At 40.9% G+C, this 18231-nt stretch overlaps 1 protein-coding gene across 2 annotated transcripts; it reads right to left on the bottom strand.

Moving 5' to 3' along the window:
- Nucleotides 1-63: 63 nt before the first annotated feature.
- cryz (crystallin, zeta (quinone reductase)) lies at nucleotides 64-17676 on the bottom strand. Of its 2 annotated transcripts, XM_044134617.1 has the most exons (10): nucleotides 17665-17676; nucleotides 17451-17569; nucleotides 11580-11732; nucleotides 11082-11245; nucleotides 10229-10280; nucleotides 9330-9479; nucleotides 8220-8321; nucleotides 8003-8098; nucleotides 7680-7914; nucleotides 64-130 (listed from the first exon to the last, which is right to left on the bottom strand). In XM_044134617.1, exons 2-9 carry the CDS (start codon nucleotides 17556-17558, stop codon nucleotides 7723-7725), a joined length of 1017 nt encoding a protein of 338 aa, XP_043990552.1. In that variant the 5' UTR covers nucleotides 17559-17569; nucleotides 17665-17676; the 3' UTR covers nucleotides 64-130; nucleotides 7680-7722. The 2 variants fall into 2 exon arrangements, with proteins under 2 accessions (XP_043990552.1, XP_043990553.1); XM_044134618.1 differs by lacking the exon at nucleotides 17665-17676 and having other exon boundaries at nucleotides 7680-7884; nucleotides 17451-17648.
- Between the last annotated feature and the right edge of the window lie 555 nt (nucleotides 17677-18231).

Raw genomic sequence — 18231 nt, 5'->3', positions numbered from 1 at the left:
AAAAAAACCATTAAGCCACTATTAAACCCATATGTCCGTTTTAAAACTGTTTTTTTGTTTGTGTTTTTATTAGTCTGATGTAGCTGTATTGTCACTAGTTGCGTGCCGATATAATCCTAATTAACTAAATGTTGCGAGCGCAGGCGATTGGGTCATCGCTTGGTCACGTGATGCTTTTTGGTGTGGGACTTTAAGTTTCGTTTTCATTCGGTTGGTGTGCAAGCGGTAATGGAGAGGACAATGGACTTCTGGCGGCTCCTGGCCTTCTGGTTGGAGAGGCATACGGTGTGAACAATTTACTGAGTGTTCTTGTGTTTGTATATGTGTGGTAGGTTTCATTTGAATAATTCATGTAGGGATACATGGCGGTTTGCTGACGTGTGTTTGTCGCCGTGTGTTTTGTTGCAGTGTTCACGGTGGTCTTGGGCATTCTGAAAATTTATTTAATAAAGCCTTTGAAACCATCAGTCGGAGCGTTGCACCTTCATCAGCCAGTGAGAAAAGTTGGGAGCAGCTATAGTGAACACGTGCACCGTGTGCAGCGCAGCTCGGCTCGACGCTGGAGAACAACGAGGGAGGCCGCGCGGTGAAAGCAAGCTGTGAACTTCTCGCCAGCCATGCTGAGATGGATCGGGGAGAGGGGAAAAGGACCGTTGCAGCTTGAAGGCTACAACTCGCCTGCAGCTTAAAGAAAACTACCGTTAAGTCTTTCAACCTTGCAATCTGCTCGGACCGTTGCGATTGCAGTGACTTGCAAAATATGGCGTCGGCTTGCAATGAGGACAAGGATTGAGACTGCGCCGTTTCCACAAGTCAACACAAGAGGGCAACAGCGCGCCGTGGTCGTGAGCGGTATCACCAAGCCCTTGGCTTTCAGGTTTTCAGTTGATAAGAAACATTATCACATGTAAATATTTGAATTTAAGTGTGAAAGGCCATTGTGTACATATTTTGTGTGAATATTTCTGGCCTGTGTTATTAAGGAACTTGATATTTCAACTTTGGATTTCTTGTTTGGTTTCTATATGTATGTTTGATATTTGAAATTAATGCTGAGGTTAACTTGTAGCACAAGTTTAGTTTAAGGTTTTGCTTAAGAGTTTGATTATTAATAATTCAGAAAATGGATCAAAGTGAAGAGAGTGCTCTTGTACTTGAGGGAGTAATTCAGGCTCTTGAAGAAGAAAAAATAGACTTACAAACCAAGTTAGAAACTGAAACAGATGCAACATTAAGAGACCAAATGACAGAACGCATTGCTGAAATTGGTAACAGTCTGCAAGCACATAGCGTAGAGAGTCAGGAACCAATTTCTGAATCTGAACAACCTAGGCGATCAGAAAGAGAGCGTAGACCAACCGAAAAGTGGCTTAACTATGCAAAAGAAGAGAGTGCCAAAAAGGAAAGAAAGTTTATGTTAACTTATGTAAGCTTTAAAGGTGAGGTTCAGTACATTAGGAGTCAACTCAAAGAAGAATGTGACAAAGAGAGTCTTGAAAATATGACAGCTACATTAGAAAGATACGAGTCACACCTAAAGCAGGAGTATGAAAGCTTACGTGCATTGACCACACCAAGCCAAGACATAAGACGGCGAATGGATAGCTGCACCTCAGTAACTAAGGAAGTAGTTGCTCTGTTGAAAATGCGTTGCTCAGAAATAGGCAAAGAGTTCGATGCTGCTGCAGTGAAGGAATCGCTCATCAAATTACTTCAGAGAGATGATGCGAAATCAGTATATGGATCTACTGTATCGAGAGCTGGCGCAGGTAGCGTAGCAGGAAGTCGAATGTCAATAAAAAAAACGGAAGTAGCTGCACGTTTAGCATCCAAACGTGCTGAAATAAACAGAGAGAGTGAAATAGCTGCACAAAGAAAGGAAGTGTTTGCTCAGCAAGAGAAGTTGAAAATGTTGGAAAACCAGAGGGATCTGGAAGCTATGCAAGCTGAATATGATGTGTACGAGGAGGAGGAAATGAAAATGAATGTTGAAACAGGAGAAAAGCAAGAAATAACTCTGCCTCCAAGTCAGCCCCAAGGAGAAAGGAAAAGTATATCTCTGTCTCCAGGTCAGTTCCAAACTCAGTATAACCCAGCGCCATGTGCTCAGATTGAAACACCAGTCCCTCTTCATTCTGAAAAACAGTCAGAGCAAAAGCTGAATGATGCGCTAGTGCAAGCCTTCAAAGAATCTCTGATGATGACAAGACTTCCAGCACCGGAGCCATCCGTTTTTACTGGTGATCCGCTGAAATTCACTGAATGGCGTACCAGCTTTAAAGCCTTAATAGAGACTACCTGTACAAGCCCAGCACATAGACTGTTTTATCTCAGAAAATACATAAGCGGAGATGCGCTGTCTGTGCTGGAAGGAACCTTTTACCGAAGTGATGATGAAGCATATACGCAAGCCTGGGATGCACTGAACAAGCGCTATGGACACCCATTCATAGTGCAAAGAGCTTTTAGGGGTAAACTTAGTAGCTGGCCCAAGATAGGACCAAAGGAGCCACTAAAATTAAGAGAGTTCAGTGATTTTCTTGTGTCATGCAAAAATGCAATGCCTCATATATCAGGTCTTAAAGTTCTAGACGATTGTGAAGAGAATCAAAAGCTACTCCAGAAACTTCCTGACTGGGTAACAACTCGATGGAATCGAATTGTCACCAAGGAATTGGATGACTGCAAGCCATACCCAAGTTTTGAAGTATTCTCAAACTTCTTAGCCGAGGAGGCACGCATTGCCTGCAACCCGGTTTCCTCGCTTCATGCCTTGAAGAAGACAGACGAGAAACCAGGCACAGAAGTAAAACGCATCAAGGCCAGAACCCTAGTGACAACAACAAGGGTTGCTCAAAGGAAAGATCCTCCAGCTAAGAATTCAGGTGAATCAGCAGGCTCGACAAATAATTCATCTGCTGCTCAAACAAAGAATCAAATAAAATGCATATGCTGTCAAGAAAACCACTTCATTTACAAATGTGAAAAGTTTGCTGCTCTGACTCTTGAAGAGAAGAAAGCGTTTGTGAAAACCAACAAGATGTGCTTCGCCTGCTTGAGAGTTGGCCATGTTGCAAAGGATTGTCGGAAAAGGGCTACATGCAATGTTTGTAGAAAAAGCCATCCAACGCCGCTTCATGACGAACCGGCTCAAGAGGAGAAGCCTGAAGCCAACCAACAGAGAGACAGTACCGCTATTGCTTCGTGTAGTATGAACATGGCGAATGCTGAACGCACTTCAATGATAGTCCCAGTGTGGCTGTCTAGTACTGTTAAGAGTAGCCCAGAGATCTTAGTGTATGCTCTGTTAGATACACAAAGTAGCAATACATTTGTCACTGAAGATGTGTGTGAAAAACTAGAAGCACACACTGAGCCAATTAAGCTCAAGTTGTCAACAATGACTGACAGGTCAATAGTGAATTGTCACAGAGCCTGTGGGTTAAAGGTCAGAGGATACAGTTCCGAAGAATGCATTGAACTACCACCAGCTTACACTCGAGACGATATTCCGTTGGAGAAGACCAGCATTCCAACTCGGGAAACAGCCAAAGGATGGACACATTTGCTTAGCATAGCTGACGAGATGCCAGATTTGCTAGACTGTTCTGCTGGACTGCTAATAGGCTACGATTGCGTCAGAGCTCTAAAACCAAAAGAAGTCGTATCCGGAGCAGAGCATGAGCCATATGCAGTGAAAACAGACCTCGGGTGGAGCGTGGTTGGTGCCAAAACGCCTAATACTGGTGGAGAAACAAATGCAGGATTCTGCTATCGCACCTCTGTAAAGGAAATTCCACCTATTACACCTGTATGTGCGATTAAGGCTCTTGAGAGAGATTTTCAGGATACAAATCCTACAGATGTAACGATCTCCCAAGAAGATATTCAGTTCCTACATATTCTGAAAGAGGGAATCCATCATAATGACAATGGTCATCTGGAGATGCCTCTGCCTTTCAGAGAGCGTCCCCAGCTTCCTAACAACCAGCATCTAGCCACAGTTAGGCTGAAACATCTGAAAAGAAAAATGGACAAAAATTCCAAATACAAGGAGGACTATGGTCAGTTCATGGTCAATGTTTTCAAAGATGGTGATGCAGAGGAAGTCCATGCAACATCAAAAGATGGGAACACCTGGTACATACCACACCATGGAGTGTACCACCCGCGAAAGCCAGAAAAGATTAGAGTTGTCTTCGACTGCTCTGCCAAATATGAAGGCACTTCGTTGAATGACCACCTTCTCACGGGACCGGATTTAACCAACGCCTTGACTGGAGTGCTGTGTCGGTTCCGACAGTATCCAATTGCAATCAACTGCGACGTGGAGAAAATGTTCCACCGCTTTCATGTCACTCCAGAAGATCGGGATTTCATGAGGTTCCTGTGGTGGGAGAATGGGAACACAGCAAGTGAGCCCAAGGAATACCGCATGAGGGTGCACATATTTGGAGCGTCATCATCGCCAGGTTGTGCGAATTACGGTATGAAATACCTCGCCACCAAATATGAGCATGAGTACCCCGTGGCAGCAAGCTTCATCCGCAGAAACTTTTATGTGGATGATGGTCTTGTCAGTTTGGACACCGTGGAAAAGGCCAAGCAACTTGTTCATGAAGCAAGAGAAGTCTGTCAGAAGGGACAGCTGCGTCTGCACAAGTTTATTTGCAATAACGAAGAGGTTTTGGAGAGCATTCCAGAGAGTGAGCGTGCTCCACAAGTCAAGGACGTGGACTTAAACTACGCAGAGCTACCAGCTCAGAGAGTGCTAGGAGTTAAGTGGAACATCGAAAAGGATGTCTTCTCATTCAATGTGGTCCAACAAGAAAGAACAGCCACTCGTCGAGGCATCTTATCCACAGTCGCCAGCATATATGATCCGCTAGGATTTCTGGCCCCCTACATTTTGACTGGGAAAAGAATCTTGCAAGAAATGTGCAAGCGAGGTGTAGGTTGGGATGAGCCTGTCCCGCGGAGCTAAGGCCGAAGTGGGAGGCATGGCTCAATGACCTGAACAATCTTCAAACCGCTCAAATAACAAGGTGCTTTGTTCCCAACAATCTTGGCATGATCCAGAAAATAGAGCTGCATCACTTTTCCGATGCCAGTAACGATGGCTATGGGCAGTGCTCGTATATCAGGATTGTGGCTGAAGAACAAGTCCATTGCACTTTAGTTATGGCCAAGGCTAGGGTAGCACCCATGAAGATTGTCAGTATTCCACGTCTAGAGCTCACCGCTGCCACAATCTCTGCAGCCGTAAGTAAAGTTCTCAGAGAAGAGCTTGACTTGAAGATCGATGCTGAGTACTTTTGGACGGATTCACAAGTGGTACTGGGGTATATCAAGAATGAGGCCCGCCGTTTTCACGTTTTTGTTGCAAATCGGATTCAGAAGATCATAGATTCTACTGACCCCAATCGATGGTTTTATGTTGAAACAAGTCAAAATCCGGCAGATTATGCTTCAAGAGGACTCAAGGTGGCAGATCTGATGGCATCAGATTGGCTAAAGGGACCTAAGTTCTTATGGGAACAAGAAATTGTGACTAATCCAACAACCCCAGAGCTTCTCATAGGTGACCCAGAGGTCAAAATCCTGAAAACTGATGTTGTGCAGGAAGATAACCTCCTGATAAGGCTGGCAAGGTTTTCAGACTGGGTCACTTGCCTTAATGTCATTGCTCGCATTCAGAGGCTGGCTCTTAAGGACGTGTCTGGGCCTGTTACAGTGGAGGAGCGAAAGAAAGCAGCTCTCGTGCTGATCAAGTTGGCACAAAAGGAAGCATTTGGAGAAGAGCTAAAGCTGCTCAGCCAATCACAAAAACTCAGGAGAACTCACAAAATGTATGAACTCGATCCGTTTCTTGAGGACGGAGTGCTCAGAGTTGGTGGCAGGTTAAGAAGGTCATCAGCATCGCTAGAGTTCAAACATCCCGTAATACTCCCGAAAGAAGGCATCATAACGCATCTGATACTTGATCATTGCCATAAAAGAACACAGCACCAAGGCCGAGGGCAAACACTGAATGATCTCAGAGCCAATGGCTACTGGATTATGGGTGCTAGTAAAGTTGTGGCCAAGCACATCAGGAGTTGCGTGACCTGTAGGAGACTGCGGGGTCGAACTGAAGTACAGCGTATGGCTGACCTGCCTGTTGATCGAATAGAGCCATCTCCTCCTTTCTCATATACAGGCATTGACTGTTTTGGCCCTTTTTACACGAAACAAGGTAGAAAGGAGTACAAGAGATATGGGCTGTTGTTAACATGCCTAAGCTCTAGAGCCATTCATATCGAGATGCTCGACGACCTGACAACTGATGCATTTCTAAATGCATTAAGATGTTTCATCGCAATAAGAGGAACAGTCAGACAAATTAGATCTGATCAAGGCACAAATTTCGTAGGAGCAAAGAGTGAGTTGGGAAAGTGCTTAATGGAACTTGACAAGGAAAGGATTGCGACCTATATCGCAAGAAAGGAATGTGACTTCCTTATGAATGTTCCGGAAGCCAGCCATATGGGAGGCATATGGGAGCGTCAGATTCGGACGACAAGGAGCGTGATGAGCTCTGTCTTAGCTCAGGCTAACGGAAGACTGGATGACTCCTCTTTAAGAACGTTTTTCTATGAGGCCATGTCCATAGTCAACAGTCGCCCGCTGACAACAGACACCCTAACTGATCCCAAAGGTGCTGAACCCTTGACACCCAATCACTTGCTTACTATGAAATCTACAATACCCCTTCCACCTCCAGGAAAGTTCGTTCAAGAAGATCTGTATGCAAGAAAAAGATGGCGAAAAGTACAGTATCTCTCAGAACAGTTCTGGAACAGGTGGCGCCGAGAATACTTGACCAACATCAGCCTTCGTCAGCAGTGGCATGCAACCAGACGAAACGTGCAGATTGGAGATGTAGTCATCGTTAAGGATGAAAACACTCCCAGAAATGAGTGGCCACTAGCTAGAGTAGTTGAGGCACAGGAAGATGATGATGGTCTCGTCCGAAAGGTGAAAATACAAGTAGGTCAAAGTAAGTTAGGACCAAAGGGTGAGCGCTTAACACATCCTTCATTTCTTGAGCGTCCAGTGCACAAATTAGTTGTGTTAGTTGAATATTATTCAAAATAGCTCAGCATTAACATGAAAATCAGTCACCTATTGTAAGATCTATTGATGAAGATTTTGGGTTAAGGTTAAGTTTGAAGTTATTAAAAATTACATGTTTTATTTCTTTGAATATGGTGAAAATAAACCTTTTGTAATTTTGGTGGCAGTGTTGCGAGCGCAGGCGATTGGGTCATCGCTTGGTCACGTGATGCTTTTTGGTGTGGGACTTTAAGTTTCGTTTTCATTCGGTTGGTGTGCAAGCGGTAATGGAGAGGACAATGGACTTCTGGCGGCTCCTGGCCTTCTGGTTGGAGAGGCATACGGTGTGAACAATTTACTGAGTGTTCTTGTGTTTGTATATGTGTGGTAGGTTTCATTTGAATAATTCATGTAGGGATACATGGCGGTTTGCTGACGTGTGTTTGTCGCCGTGTGTTTTGTTGCAGTGTTCACGGTGGTCTTGGGCATTCTGAAAATTTATTTAATAAAGCCTTTGAAACCATCAGTCGGAGCGTTGCACCTTCATCAGCCAGTGAGAAAAGTTGGGAGCAGCTATACTAAATAAAATCCAATATCGACCCCTTAGCCTACTCAATGTTCAACATATTACATAGTCAGGACAATTTTCCCAGATGCCCCGGGACTCTCGATGATGTCATGGTGAGCCTGGGCAGCCTTCTCCAGGGGGTACTGGGGGCCGACGACCGGCCGCAGCCAGCCGGCCTCCATCCCCGCAAACAGCAGCGCTGCACACTCCCTCTTCTCCTCCTGACGGCGGACAGAGGAGTCATTACTGGTCTGAGCACACAGTGTTGTTAAGAGAAGCGCAGCTTGTTAGATGCAGCCATAGTGGGTGGGAGCTGTTAGTTAGGACGCTGTTGTGTACCGGTGTGGAGGAGAAAAGGGTCACTCCTATGATGCTGCTCTCTTTGGCCATGGTGTCTCTGGGGTTGATCTCTATAGAGCCTCTTGAACCGACAACCTCCAGGAGAGAGAAAGAGCAGAACCACTCTCACTCTCACACACAAAGTAAAGTCGGTCATATTTAGAGCAATCAGAGGATGATTTTTAACACCGACGAAAAAGACTGACGTTGTACAGACCGTGACTCGTCCTCCGTGCGCCAGCAGCTGGAGGTCTTTGCCGAGGTTGACGTTGGAAAGCATCTCCACTATCACATCCACGCCTCGACCGTCTGTGGCCTCCTGGAGCACACAAAACACCCAATCCAATGTTTCTGTAACACTTACAGTGCAGTAAAGAAAAAAAAAAAACCCAAAAAACCAAAACGTTTTTGACCCTTCAAACACGATTATTATTATTATTATTTTTTCCACACTTGGGTGTTTCAGATTATCAAACTAACTTTTATATCTGGCAAAAACAACCTGAGAAAATAAAGGTTTTCTAGTTATTATTTAATTTATTAAGAGGAAAAACATACAAACCAACTTGGCTCTATGTGAAAGTATACTTTTTCTTTTCATTAAATCATGAATTAGCTTTGATTTATCACTTTTTTGATGACTTTATTGGCCCACTTACTGCCTGACCTGTAAAAATAACTATATCACTTAACAAGAAGTAAATGATAATTGATAAATAAAAAAATGTAAGAACATTAAGGACCATTACCCACTAATGCAAAACATGGATGAGTGGAGAACCTTCCCAGCAGTGCCTGGCCAAAATTAATCGAAGACCCCTCGCCAACTCCTCCAGATCACAAATATGTTTCTGCTTATTTAATAAATTTCACAGTAAAACTATTTGTGATACAATTAAGTGTCTAGAAAAGAAAGTGCTCTATGAATAAAGTTTGAATGATTGACAATCAGAGATTATGATTCAACAATCAGAAGCACACTGGGGGAAAAAAAAGGCATTAAATGAGAAAGTACCGAGGCCAGAACCACAGATGACCAAAACGAAATGTTGCATTTTGATCATCCCCAAGACTCTGCGGAAGATTTCGATTTAGATGCTGCGGCATAACCTTCAGCAGGGTGTTCATAACGAAAAACCCTCCAGCGTGCCTCAATGAAACCGATTCTGCAAGGAGCAGTGGGACACGATTTCTCCGCAGCTGCCTAAGGCCATGCTTTTCTGAAACTACAACGTTTAATGATCTGAAAAATCGAAGTGAGGACAAAACAAGCAAAACCAGATGAAACCGGGAAAAAGTCCCCGTTGGCGTTCCTTCATGTCGGTACCATGATTCTGTCTGTGTATCCCTTCTCTCGATGATTAAAAGCACAGTGCGCTCCGTTGCAGAGGGCCAACTTCATCCCTTCTGGTGTCCCCGCCGTCCCCAGCACCCTGAGGCCCAGAGCGCGGGACAGCTGGCACGCTGCCACACCCACCTGTTGGATGCATTAGAAACATTTTTATAGCGTCAAATTGCAACCTGCATGGCAACAGTAAAAATAGAAACACACAAACACGTTCATTTCCTGTCCTCATGTTTCGTGATATTATGCTGACCTAAAGTTAAAAGTAGCAACAAACAGCTAATGTCAGCAGATTATAGGCACAAAAGCTAAAGATACATTCTGCTTCGCTTCTTTTTAAATGATCACACACAAAAAAAACCATCATGAAGACTTTTTCTTTTTCTTGAAAACTTGGAAGGAAATGCAGCTGGCTGATATAAGGACAAGTAATATTTATTCCACTTCTCAAACAACAACAACAACAAAAAAAAAACCCCAACAGTGTGGCCCGGGTCCATTTGGACTGACTTTGTGCGACCCCTAACCACAACTCAAAAAGGATTCATGCAGCACAGGCAACTGATCTTTTCCAACTTTTATATTTTGTGGGAATCTTTCCTGACAATTAAAAATTTGAAAATGGAAATTGTTATATGGTACAAAACAAATTATTAATCTATTAATAGTCATAGTTTGTTGCTTTGTTTTTCACCGCACTGCATGAACAACTTTTGCAACACGATGTGATGTGATGCTTCTTAGTTCAGAATCTGAGTTGTCTTTCTGTCTGCTTTGGGCATTCTTGGGCTTTCTTGTCCTCTGTCACAGAACCAAACAGCCCTCACTGACAGCCACAGCTCGCAGTTGCATTCACACAGAAAACCTGGGGCTGCTCTCACCCCTCCACTGGCTCCATGGATGAGGACCGTCTCTCCAGCTTTGGCGTGAGCTCTGCAGTACACAACAAAACACCGAAAACTAAAGCTAACCTTCTCATGAAATCATCATGTAGTGCTTTGGCATGGCTAACTAATTTTAACATTTTTTTTTTTTGGTTGTTGTAGTTAATCAAATTAGGAACATGGTGTATGTGTGATTGAATTGTAGTTTATCTGTTGTGTATTGGCGCTATTATATAATTAAACTGAATTGAAAAGATGTAGATGTTGAAAGTTTCTGCAGGTGGACATTTCAGAATAATGCTGTGAAGATACTTTCCACCAGAGGGCAGTGTTACTCCATGTGCAGAAACAGCAGTACTGATTTGTTTTCCAAACTCTCAGTTTGTCTGTCTTCTTTTTCAGATGGCTGCAGCCGGAAATCTCGCTTTTTAAATTTTTTTAAAAAATTTTTTTTAAGTTATGATCTGAATTATTCTTTTTTGCAACATTATGTAAAGAACAAATGGTTCTGCAACAATAGTTCCACAGAACACAGTCAAATGTGCCCAAAGAGACATGAAAGGTTTGAGAAGATGTGAAAACATGCCAACAAACTCTTTCGTCATCTGTCAGCAGTGACTTAGAAAGCTGAACAATTACAAGTGAAAATTTTTATTTTAATTTCTTTCTGGCTGTGGCAGAATACATGGATTCTTAAAGTATTAAACATGCTTTTATAATCCATGTTTTGCACAGTTTTCTGGAGGGTCTTTCCCAGTTTTTGTGGTTCCCAGCATGAGGATTTATAATTGCAACATGTGCAGACCTTTGGTTTAAACTCTGAGTAATTCCTCTCCTGTGAAGGTCTTACTTGTGAACCAGGGCTCTGTAGGCAGTGAAGTAAGGAACGCCTATGGCTGCTCCCTGTGTGAAGTCTAGCGCATCAGGCAGCTTGTGGACACAGTCGTCCGCTGCTACAGCATACTCCGCGTAACCTCCGGACTGAGCGGCGGTGGTGAAGACGCGATCCCCCGCCTGGGAAACACAAACAATCGCTTGATGTGTTGAGCATCTCTGGGGCTGATTTGGTAAAGGTCTAAGAGATGACAGCTGTCAGCGAAGAAACAGGATATTTTTAAGGGTGTAAAATTATCCATTAATGGGTGGAGTGATAACTTTCTTTTTTTCCCCCCCCCATCTAGAAAACAAATCATTGACACGTTTAGTGTAAAACAAGGCTAACGCTGTTGCTAGTTGTCTTTTTCCAGAGAAAATCGAAGAAAGGGTTAGGGTTTCTGATAAAGAACAGACTGTATAGTGGGATATCCTACATTTTCCATGACTTTAATTGTGTGTGTTTTACTGTGACCTTTACTGCAGTGACTCCCTCTCCGACAGCATCCACCACACCGGCTACATCTGAGCCTGGTGTGTACGGCAGAGTGGACTGCCGGGCGTAAGATCCGGATCGGATATACGTTTCCACGGGGTTCACTCCACAGGCACGGACACGGATCAGTACCTGCATCACAACGATCCTAAATAAGTTGTAATTAATACAAGTTGTTTTGGGTTTTTTTTTTCCCCGGCCAATCTATTATACACATTTTTCTTTAATGACAAGTCTAAATGTATCTAAAATGATTTGTATTCAACCAAGAAGTTTTCTTGTGATAGGAAATGAGACAGGCATCTAGAAAAAGCAATTGCAAATTGATTGTGAAAACAATTGGTTTGAACAAATGACAAAAATGATTTACACTTTCCCTAATAATCAGTGGAAAAATCTTTATTTGCATTACATCAGTCAAACCTATGGAAGTAAATATGTGCCATCAGAATTTGAATAAAAAATGCCTCTGAAATTTGAATGTTGTATATTAGTGCTTACTTTTTCAGTATTAAAATAAATTCAGAATATATTTTTAACCTAAAAAAAAAATTCAATGTCATTATTTTTGCAGTAAAAAAAAATTCGGTGTAATTTTTTTTACATGGTTGCAATTTTCAGTTATTAAAAAAATTCACATTCCTATTTCAAAGTGATCAAATTTTCAATATACATATTTTTCACAGTTTAAATTTTCAGTGTTAAAAAATTCAGTATATAAAAAATTCAACTTTTCAAAATTCAAATGCAATATTTTCGTTGTCCTCCAATTCAACTTGCTCAAATTGTCTCAAATTCAGCGTCTAAAAATTAAGCTGTCTCAAATTCAGCGTCTAAAAATTCGCTGTAAAAATGGCCAAGGTTACTTCAGGTCACAGACATTAGCAATGGATGTCCGATTCCAACATCCACCTAATCACGTGACACAACCGTCATATTGAAGAAATACCAGCATCACCCAGGCTGGCGACCATGGAGGCGAACGCAAACCCAACGGTGAGTTTAATGCTTTCATATTTTTATAGTATATTTTATTTTGTGCATGAAGTCATTATCTTAAAGCCTGATTTAAAACACGGGTTTGGGCCGTTGTTAATCTTACAAATTGTAGATTTATTTGTGTTTTATATAGTTTCTATAATTTTAATGAGAGAAGAGCACAGTAGGATTGCCATCCCTTTCGTAAAATACGGAATCGCCCCGTAACGAGACGCGATTTGTTCGGTATTTCTGTATGTCCGACAGTAACGCCTATCACATGCATATAAACATTTAGTGTAACAATAATTACAAAAATAAAACACAAGACATGTTAAGCTCAGCTAATGTGGCGGGAGCTAGTAAGGACCCCAGAACGCTTTGGACCATTGATGATGTCACGGTTGCCTAGAAACACTAGGGTGCAAAAGAGGGTTAGCAGTCGTGGTGAGCCGCTCTCAACCTGCGTCTTTTTAAAACGTCCTCAACCGATACTCTACCACAGTGGTCCCCAACCACCGGGCCGCGGACCGGTACCGGTCCGTGGACCAATTGGTACCGGGCCGCGCAAGAAATAATTAAATATGTCCGTTCTATGTATTGAGTATGGAGGAGCTTTTATTTTGAAAATCGTACACCGGATGCCGAGGTTTGAGTCATGCGCTAGCTCACAACGCGCGCACCCCCTCCCGCCCCCCGTTCGATCTTCACAACGCACGCACGAACACAACACCCCCCCCGGTCCGCAGGAATTTACGAAGGCTTGGCCCGGTCCGCTGTACTAAAAAGGTTGGGGAACACTGCTCTACCATGTCCTAGCAAAGATACAGGAGAGGGAAGACACACATGCCAGGCTGAACAGTGTCAGTGAGGATGAATGCTAGCAATTGTAAAAAAAAAATTAAGAGGGAAACTGAAGAAATTATACTGTCTCTTTATTCTTTAAAACTTATGGTACTGCAGTTTTAGTTTCTCTAGTGAAATAGAATGACACTTTCCATCTGCTAGATCCTTATTTTAATTTCTGAAAGGTGGGAACCCTACAGGACAGAGCTTTCCTGAGTAAAAGTGATCATTCTCATAAAGTGTAAATTTCTTTTTAACTAATCCTTTTTCAACTGCTACTTTGTCTTTTATATATTTTGTGACTACAGGGTAGTCAGGATGCTATTGTTGAATCTGCAAGCCACTTACTTAATTTACTAACTGAAAGACCACGGAGTGGAGGAAGAGGAGACATGATGAAATTCTGGACTGGATGGGAAAATCTGCCAGCAAGTCTGTCTGTGGAGATTGTTCGTGGAAACTACACCACATGCTACAAAACACTAAGAATTCCTTGTCACTACTGGAATTACAACTCTTTCAGTGAGGATTTTGTAGCATGCATTTCCTCTATGATCTGGCTTTGGCTTGCTTTGAGTGATTGACCTGTTAAAAAAATAAAATAAATAAAAAACAATCTACATTTAAGCTGTAGCAGTTCTTTGTTTGTGAATCAGTTTGTTAAAACAAAACAGTTTTGTTGAAATGTAGAATCAATTCAATTTTCTGATTTTGTCAGATCACAAGTTCGATACATATGTTTAAATGTGATCATATGTATTACTCATTAGAGCGACAACATTGCTGTTACTCTAATTTCTCTAGTTTTGTCAAATTCAAAACTAGAGGAACTAGAATAACAATGTTCAGAGTAGATATTTCATTTCTCTGAGTCAGTACTGTTTGTACAGGCAGTTTTAAATATGAAACTGAAATTGTTTTTTATGCAAAATTTTATTGAATGTACTTAGATGAGTTCATATATGCTTTAGGTATTAGAAAATAAACAACATAAGACAAAACTTTTTCTGATTCTTATAATTCAAGTAATGTAAAGCAATACAACAATGTACAAATGTACCTAATGGGTTCCTTTTGAGTAAAGAAAAAAAAAACAAATTACAAATTTAGAACATTTTTGTTCTCTGACATGTCTACCATAAAAGCACTAAAATTCACCTCTGTGGTAACATGATCAGCATTTTGCTTTACATTTCATAAATGGTGAATTTTTAAACTGGTACGGAAGCGTATTGCTGTCACAGGAAAAAAAATTGAGCGCTATCACATTATAACGTCATATGTATCTTATTAAAATGTGATAGTTATCTTGTTAAAACATGATTGCCTTCTGGTGATTTTGGTTGCTTGGTTACAAACAGCCCCGTTATTCAGCTATTGTTATTAAATAAAAATCTGAACATAAAATGTTCAGCAAATACATCTGAGCCTCCGTTATAATCTTTATAACCTCTGTCAAGGCACCGTGGGGTTCAGGAATTGGATGATGTGTACGACCAAGAACCCAGAGCTGGTTAGGAGTCATGTTGCTTCAGTTCGAAGTGGGTGATTGTCCCAGCCACTGCAGAAAGTATCCAGATCATCCTGCAGACATGGCAGGAAGACTTAATGGCAACAGAAGAGGAGTGCTTCATTTGAAATGTCCAGGTATCCCTCTTCTTTAAGGTAGTGTAGCACGTCATAATAGATGCACGTTACAGCCGTCCACAGATCTCTCCACAGTCGCTCAGTCCTTCAATTATGGAGTAATAAACGATTAAAAACTGCCCTTCAAATCTCATCATATTGAAGACCACACAAAGCTAATGTTACTATAGACATTCAAAAGCATCACATATTGAAACTTGTCATTTGTACAAACCTTTGATTGTGCACACTCTTCCCAGATATAAAACTGCTTCTTCCTGCTCCAAACGATCACGGAGTCTATCAAAAATATGATTCACCAAAAGTTCCTTGAAAAGAGGAAAAAAGAAAAAAAACATTTAAAAAATTGTCAGTAAAATAAAAAAGTATTTTGACATCAGTAGGTCAGCATTGAGAAGTCACAGTAATCTAAATTAAATTATGATATTTAATCTAAAATAAGTTAACAGATGTACTTACAAGCATATATTTTCTTGAAAATTAGTTAAAATCAACTGAAAAAACAAAGGCGGTTGTTTATAGTGTTGCTAGGTAACAGAACGAGGTTTTAGGCAAAGTAAAAAGAATGTAAATTAATATTGTATATCAACAATTGTCAGATAAGAGAAGCAGTATTTTGGATGATGTTGTAATGAAGTCACCTGAACAATACGGTAGCTGATCAGAATGGGGTTGTGGTTATAATTAATGTCGGAAAGTGTTCACAGCCCCTCTTTGAAGCACACAAGGCAGCCATATTAGCGGTAGCATCTCCTGAAAAATTACGACTTTACTAAGACTGCCTGTCTCAGTCTCACCTAAGACAACATACAAACAACCCAGAATGTCGCCACCCATCAGTTCTCTTTAAAGATTCTAGACTTGATCCAAGTGGTATTTCTTTTTGAAATAAAACTGGGGAAATTGGACGTGGGACAGCGGGGAGGGGCTGGGGGTGCTAGGAGGTAGCAAAATGTAATATGCCGGCACTACACGGTGTAAGATTAACAACGGCCCAACCCGTGTTTTAAATCAGGCTTTAAGATAATGTATCAAACTTCATGCACAAAATAAAATATACTATAGAAATATGAAAGCATTAAACTCACCGTTGGGTTTGCGTTCGCCTCCATGGTCGCCAGCCTGGGTGATGCTGGTATTTCTTCAATAGCATGGTTGTGTCACGTGATTAGGTGGATGTTGGACTCGGACATCCATTGCTAATGTCTGTGACCTGAAGTAACCTTGGCCATTTTTACAGCGAATTTTTAGACGCTGAATTTGAGACAGCGAATTTTTAGACGCTGAATTTGAGACGGCGAATTTGAGCAAGTTGAATTGGAGGACAACGAAAATATTGCATTTGAATTTTGAAAAGTTGAATTTTTTATATGCTGAATTTTTTAACACTGAAAATTTAAACTGTGAAAAATATGTATATTGAAAATTTGATCACTTTGAAATAGGAATGTGAATTTTTTTAATAACTGAAAATTGCAACCATGTAAAAAAATTACACGAATTTTTTTACTGCAAAAATAATGACATTGAATTTTTTTTTAGGTTAAAAATATATTCTGAATTTATTTTAATACTGAAAAAGTAAGCACTAATATACAACATTCAAATTTCAGAGGTATTTTTTATTCAAATTCTGATGGCACATATTTACTTCCATACAAACCCTCCTTATAATTACTGACCAGCTTTTAGCATCTTTCCACTGATGATTTATGCTTTGGGTGAGCTCTGAATATCTGATGGAGGAGGGTCTTCTTGCCATGACCCTAATCTTTAGCTCATTCACAAATTCAGATTCATAGTACAAGACTGTCAACTTTAATCTGCCAGGGGTATGAATTAATATGGACTTAACTGTATGTTTTTACAAAGATTAGGATAATAAATTACGATTTGAACAAAGTCATGATGGAAAATTTGTTATGCTATCCAAACTATTGCCAAGAAAATCTAAATAAGCATTGTGAAATGTAGTATGATAGCTTGCCTGATTTTAAAATATTGGCATCATTCCACTTTTCTTCGGAATACAAACAAGTGGATGATGACAGTTTTGTTATTGTTTTGCACTTTGACCCCATCCTCCAAGAGACGTAAATCTAGTTACATTTATTAATCATTAATCATGGCAGAAAAGACAAACTGCTGAAAGGATGTTTCGACTGACTTTAATTTTCCAACAACAAAAATATCGGTGAGGTTAGACCCGAGTTTTCACCAAAAAGAGAAACAAAACAAAGAGCCATGTCACACATCTTAATGTATGAAACCTCTTTGCAGCTCCTCCGCGGTTGTTATGGTTATGGCCAGACTTCCGGCCACCGGTCCGCCAGTGGACTGTGACCCGCAGAACTGCGCCCTAAGAGCGGGATGTCTCACCTGTCTGAGTCCCGGCTGAGGGACAGGGACATCGGAGCACAGCCTGAGAACAGACGGAGCTCCAAACTCACTGACTCTGATGGCTCTCATCATCCTGCTGCCTGACATGTCAGCTCGATCTGCAAACAGGAACAGGTGACAGAGGAGACCAGCGTTACTTTCACTGACTGAAAAAATACATAAATAAAAAAATAAAAAAAACTGTGGCAGCTACCTCTTCTTCTTTGACAAATATTTCGGATTTGACACGTCAGCGCCCTCATTGGTACACTTAAATAACTGACTTCAATACTTTTTTTTTTGTTTGTTTTTGCTGTACCGGAAGAAGTTTTGCTTTTTTTTTTTTACTTTCTGCCATTTTTTAATAAATATACTACTCAAAACTAAGTACGTTTAATACTGCCTACTGGTACCAAGATTTTTCCTATATTTTATTTTATGTTTTAACAATGTTTTTTTTCCCCCTATTATAGAAAAAGAAGGATTTTCATCCAACTTTCTTTTTCACAATTCCTATTTGGGTGCCATGTTTTCTTTTCCGTTTTTAACAGTGGCCAGGTGTCATATTATATGTGTACACCTATGGACACATATAAAAGTGTCAAACCTCTTGAATCAAGTAAAAATAAAAAACAAAGCATTTAACCGTTTGAATAAATAAATACATAAATAAAATGACTGATATGTGCTTGTAATTGTTTCTCCTTTGAGGTTTTTTCCACATTAGTGTGTGCAAACATAGTTATAAAAAAATAAACTAATCAAAAAATTACACGAAAGT

This window comes from Gambusia affinis, linkage group LG12 (genome assembly GCF_019740435.1).
Source record: "Gambusia affinis linkage group LG12, SWU_Gaff_1.0, whole genome shotgun sequence".
Lineage (NCBI taxonomy): Eukaryota > Metazoa > Chordata > Actinopteri > Cyprinodontiformes > Poeciliidae > Gambusia > Gambusia affinis.
This window is presented reverse-complemented; position numbering and strand designations above follow the sequence as displayed.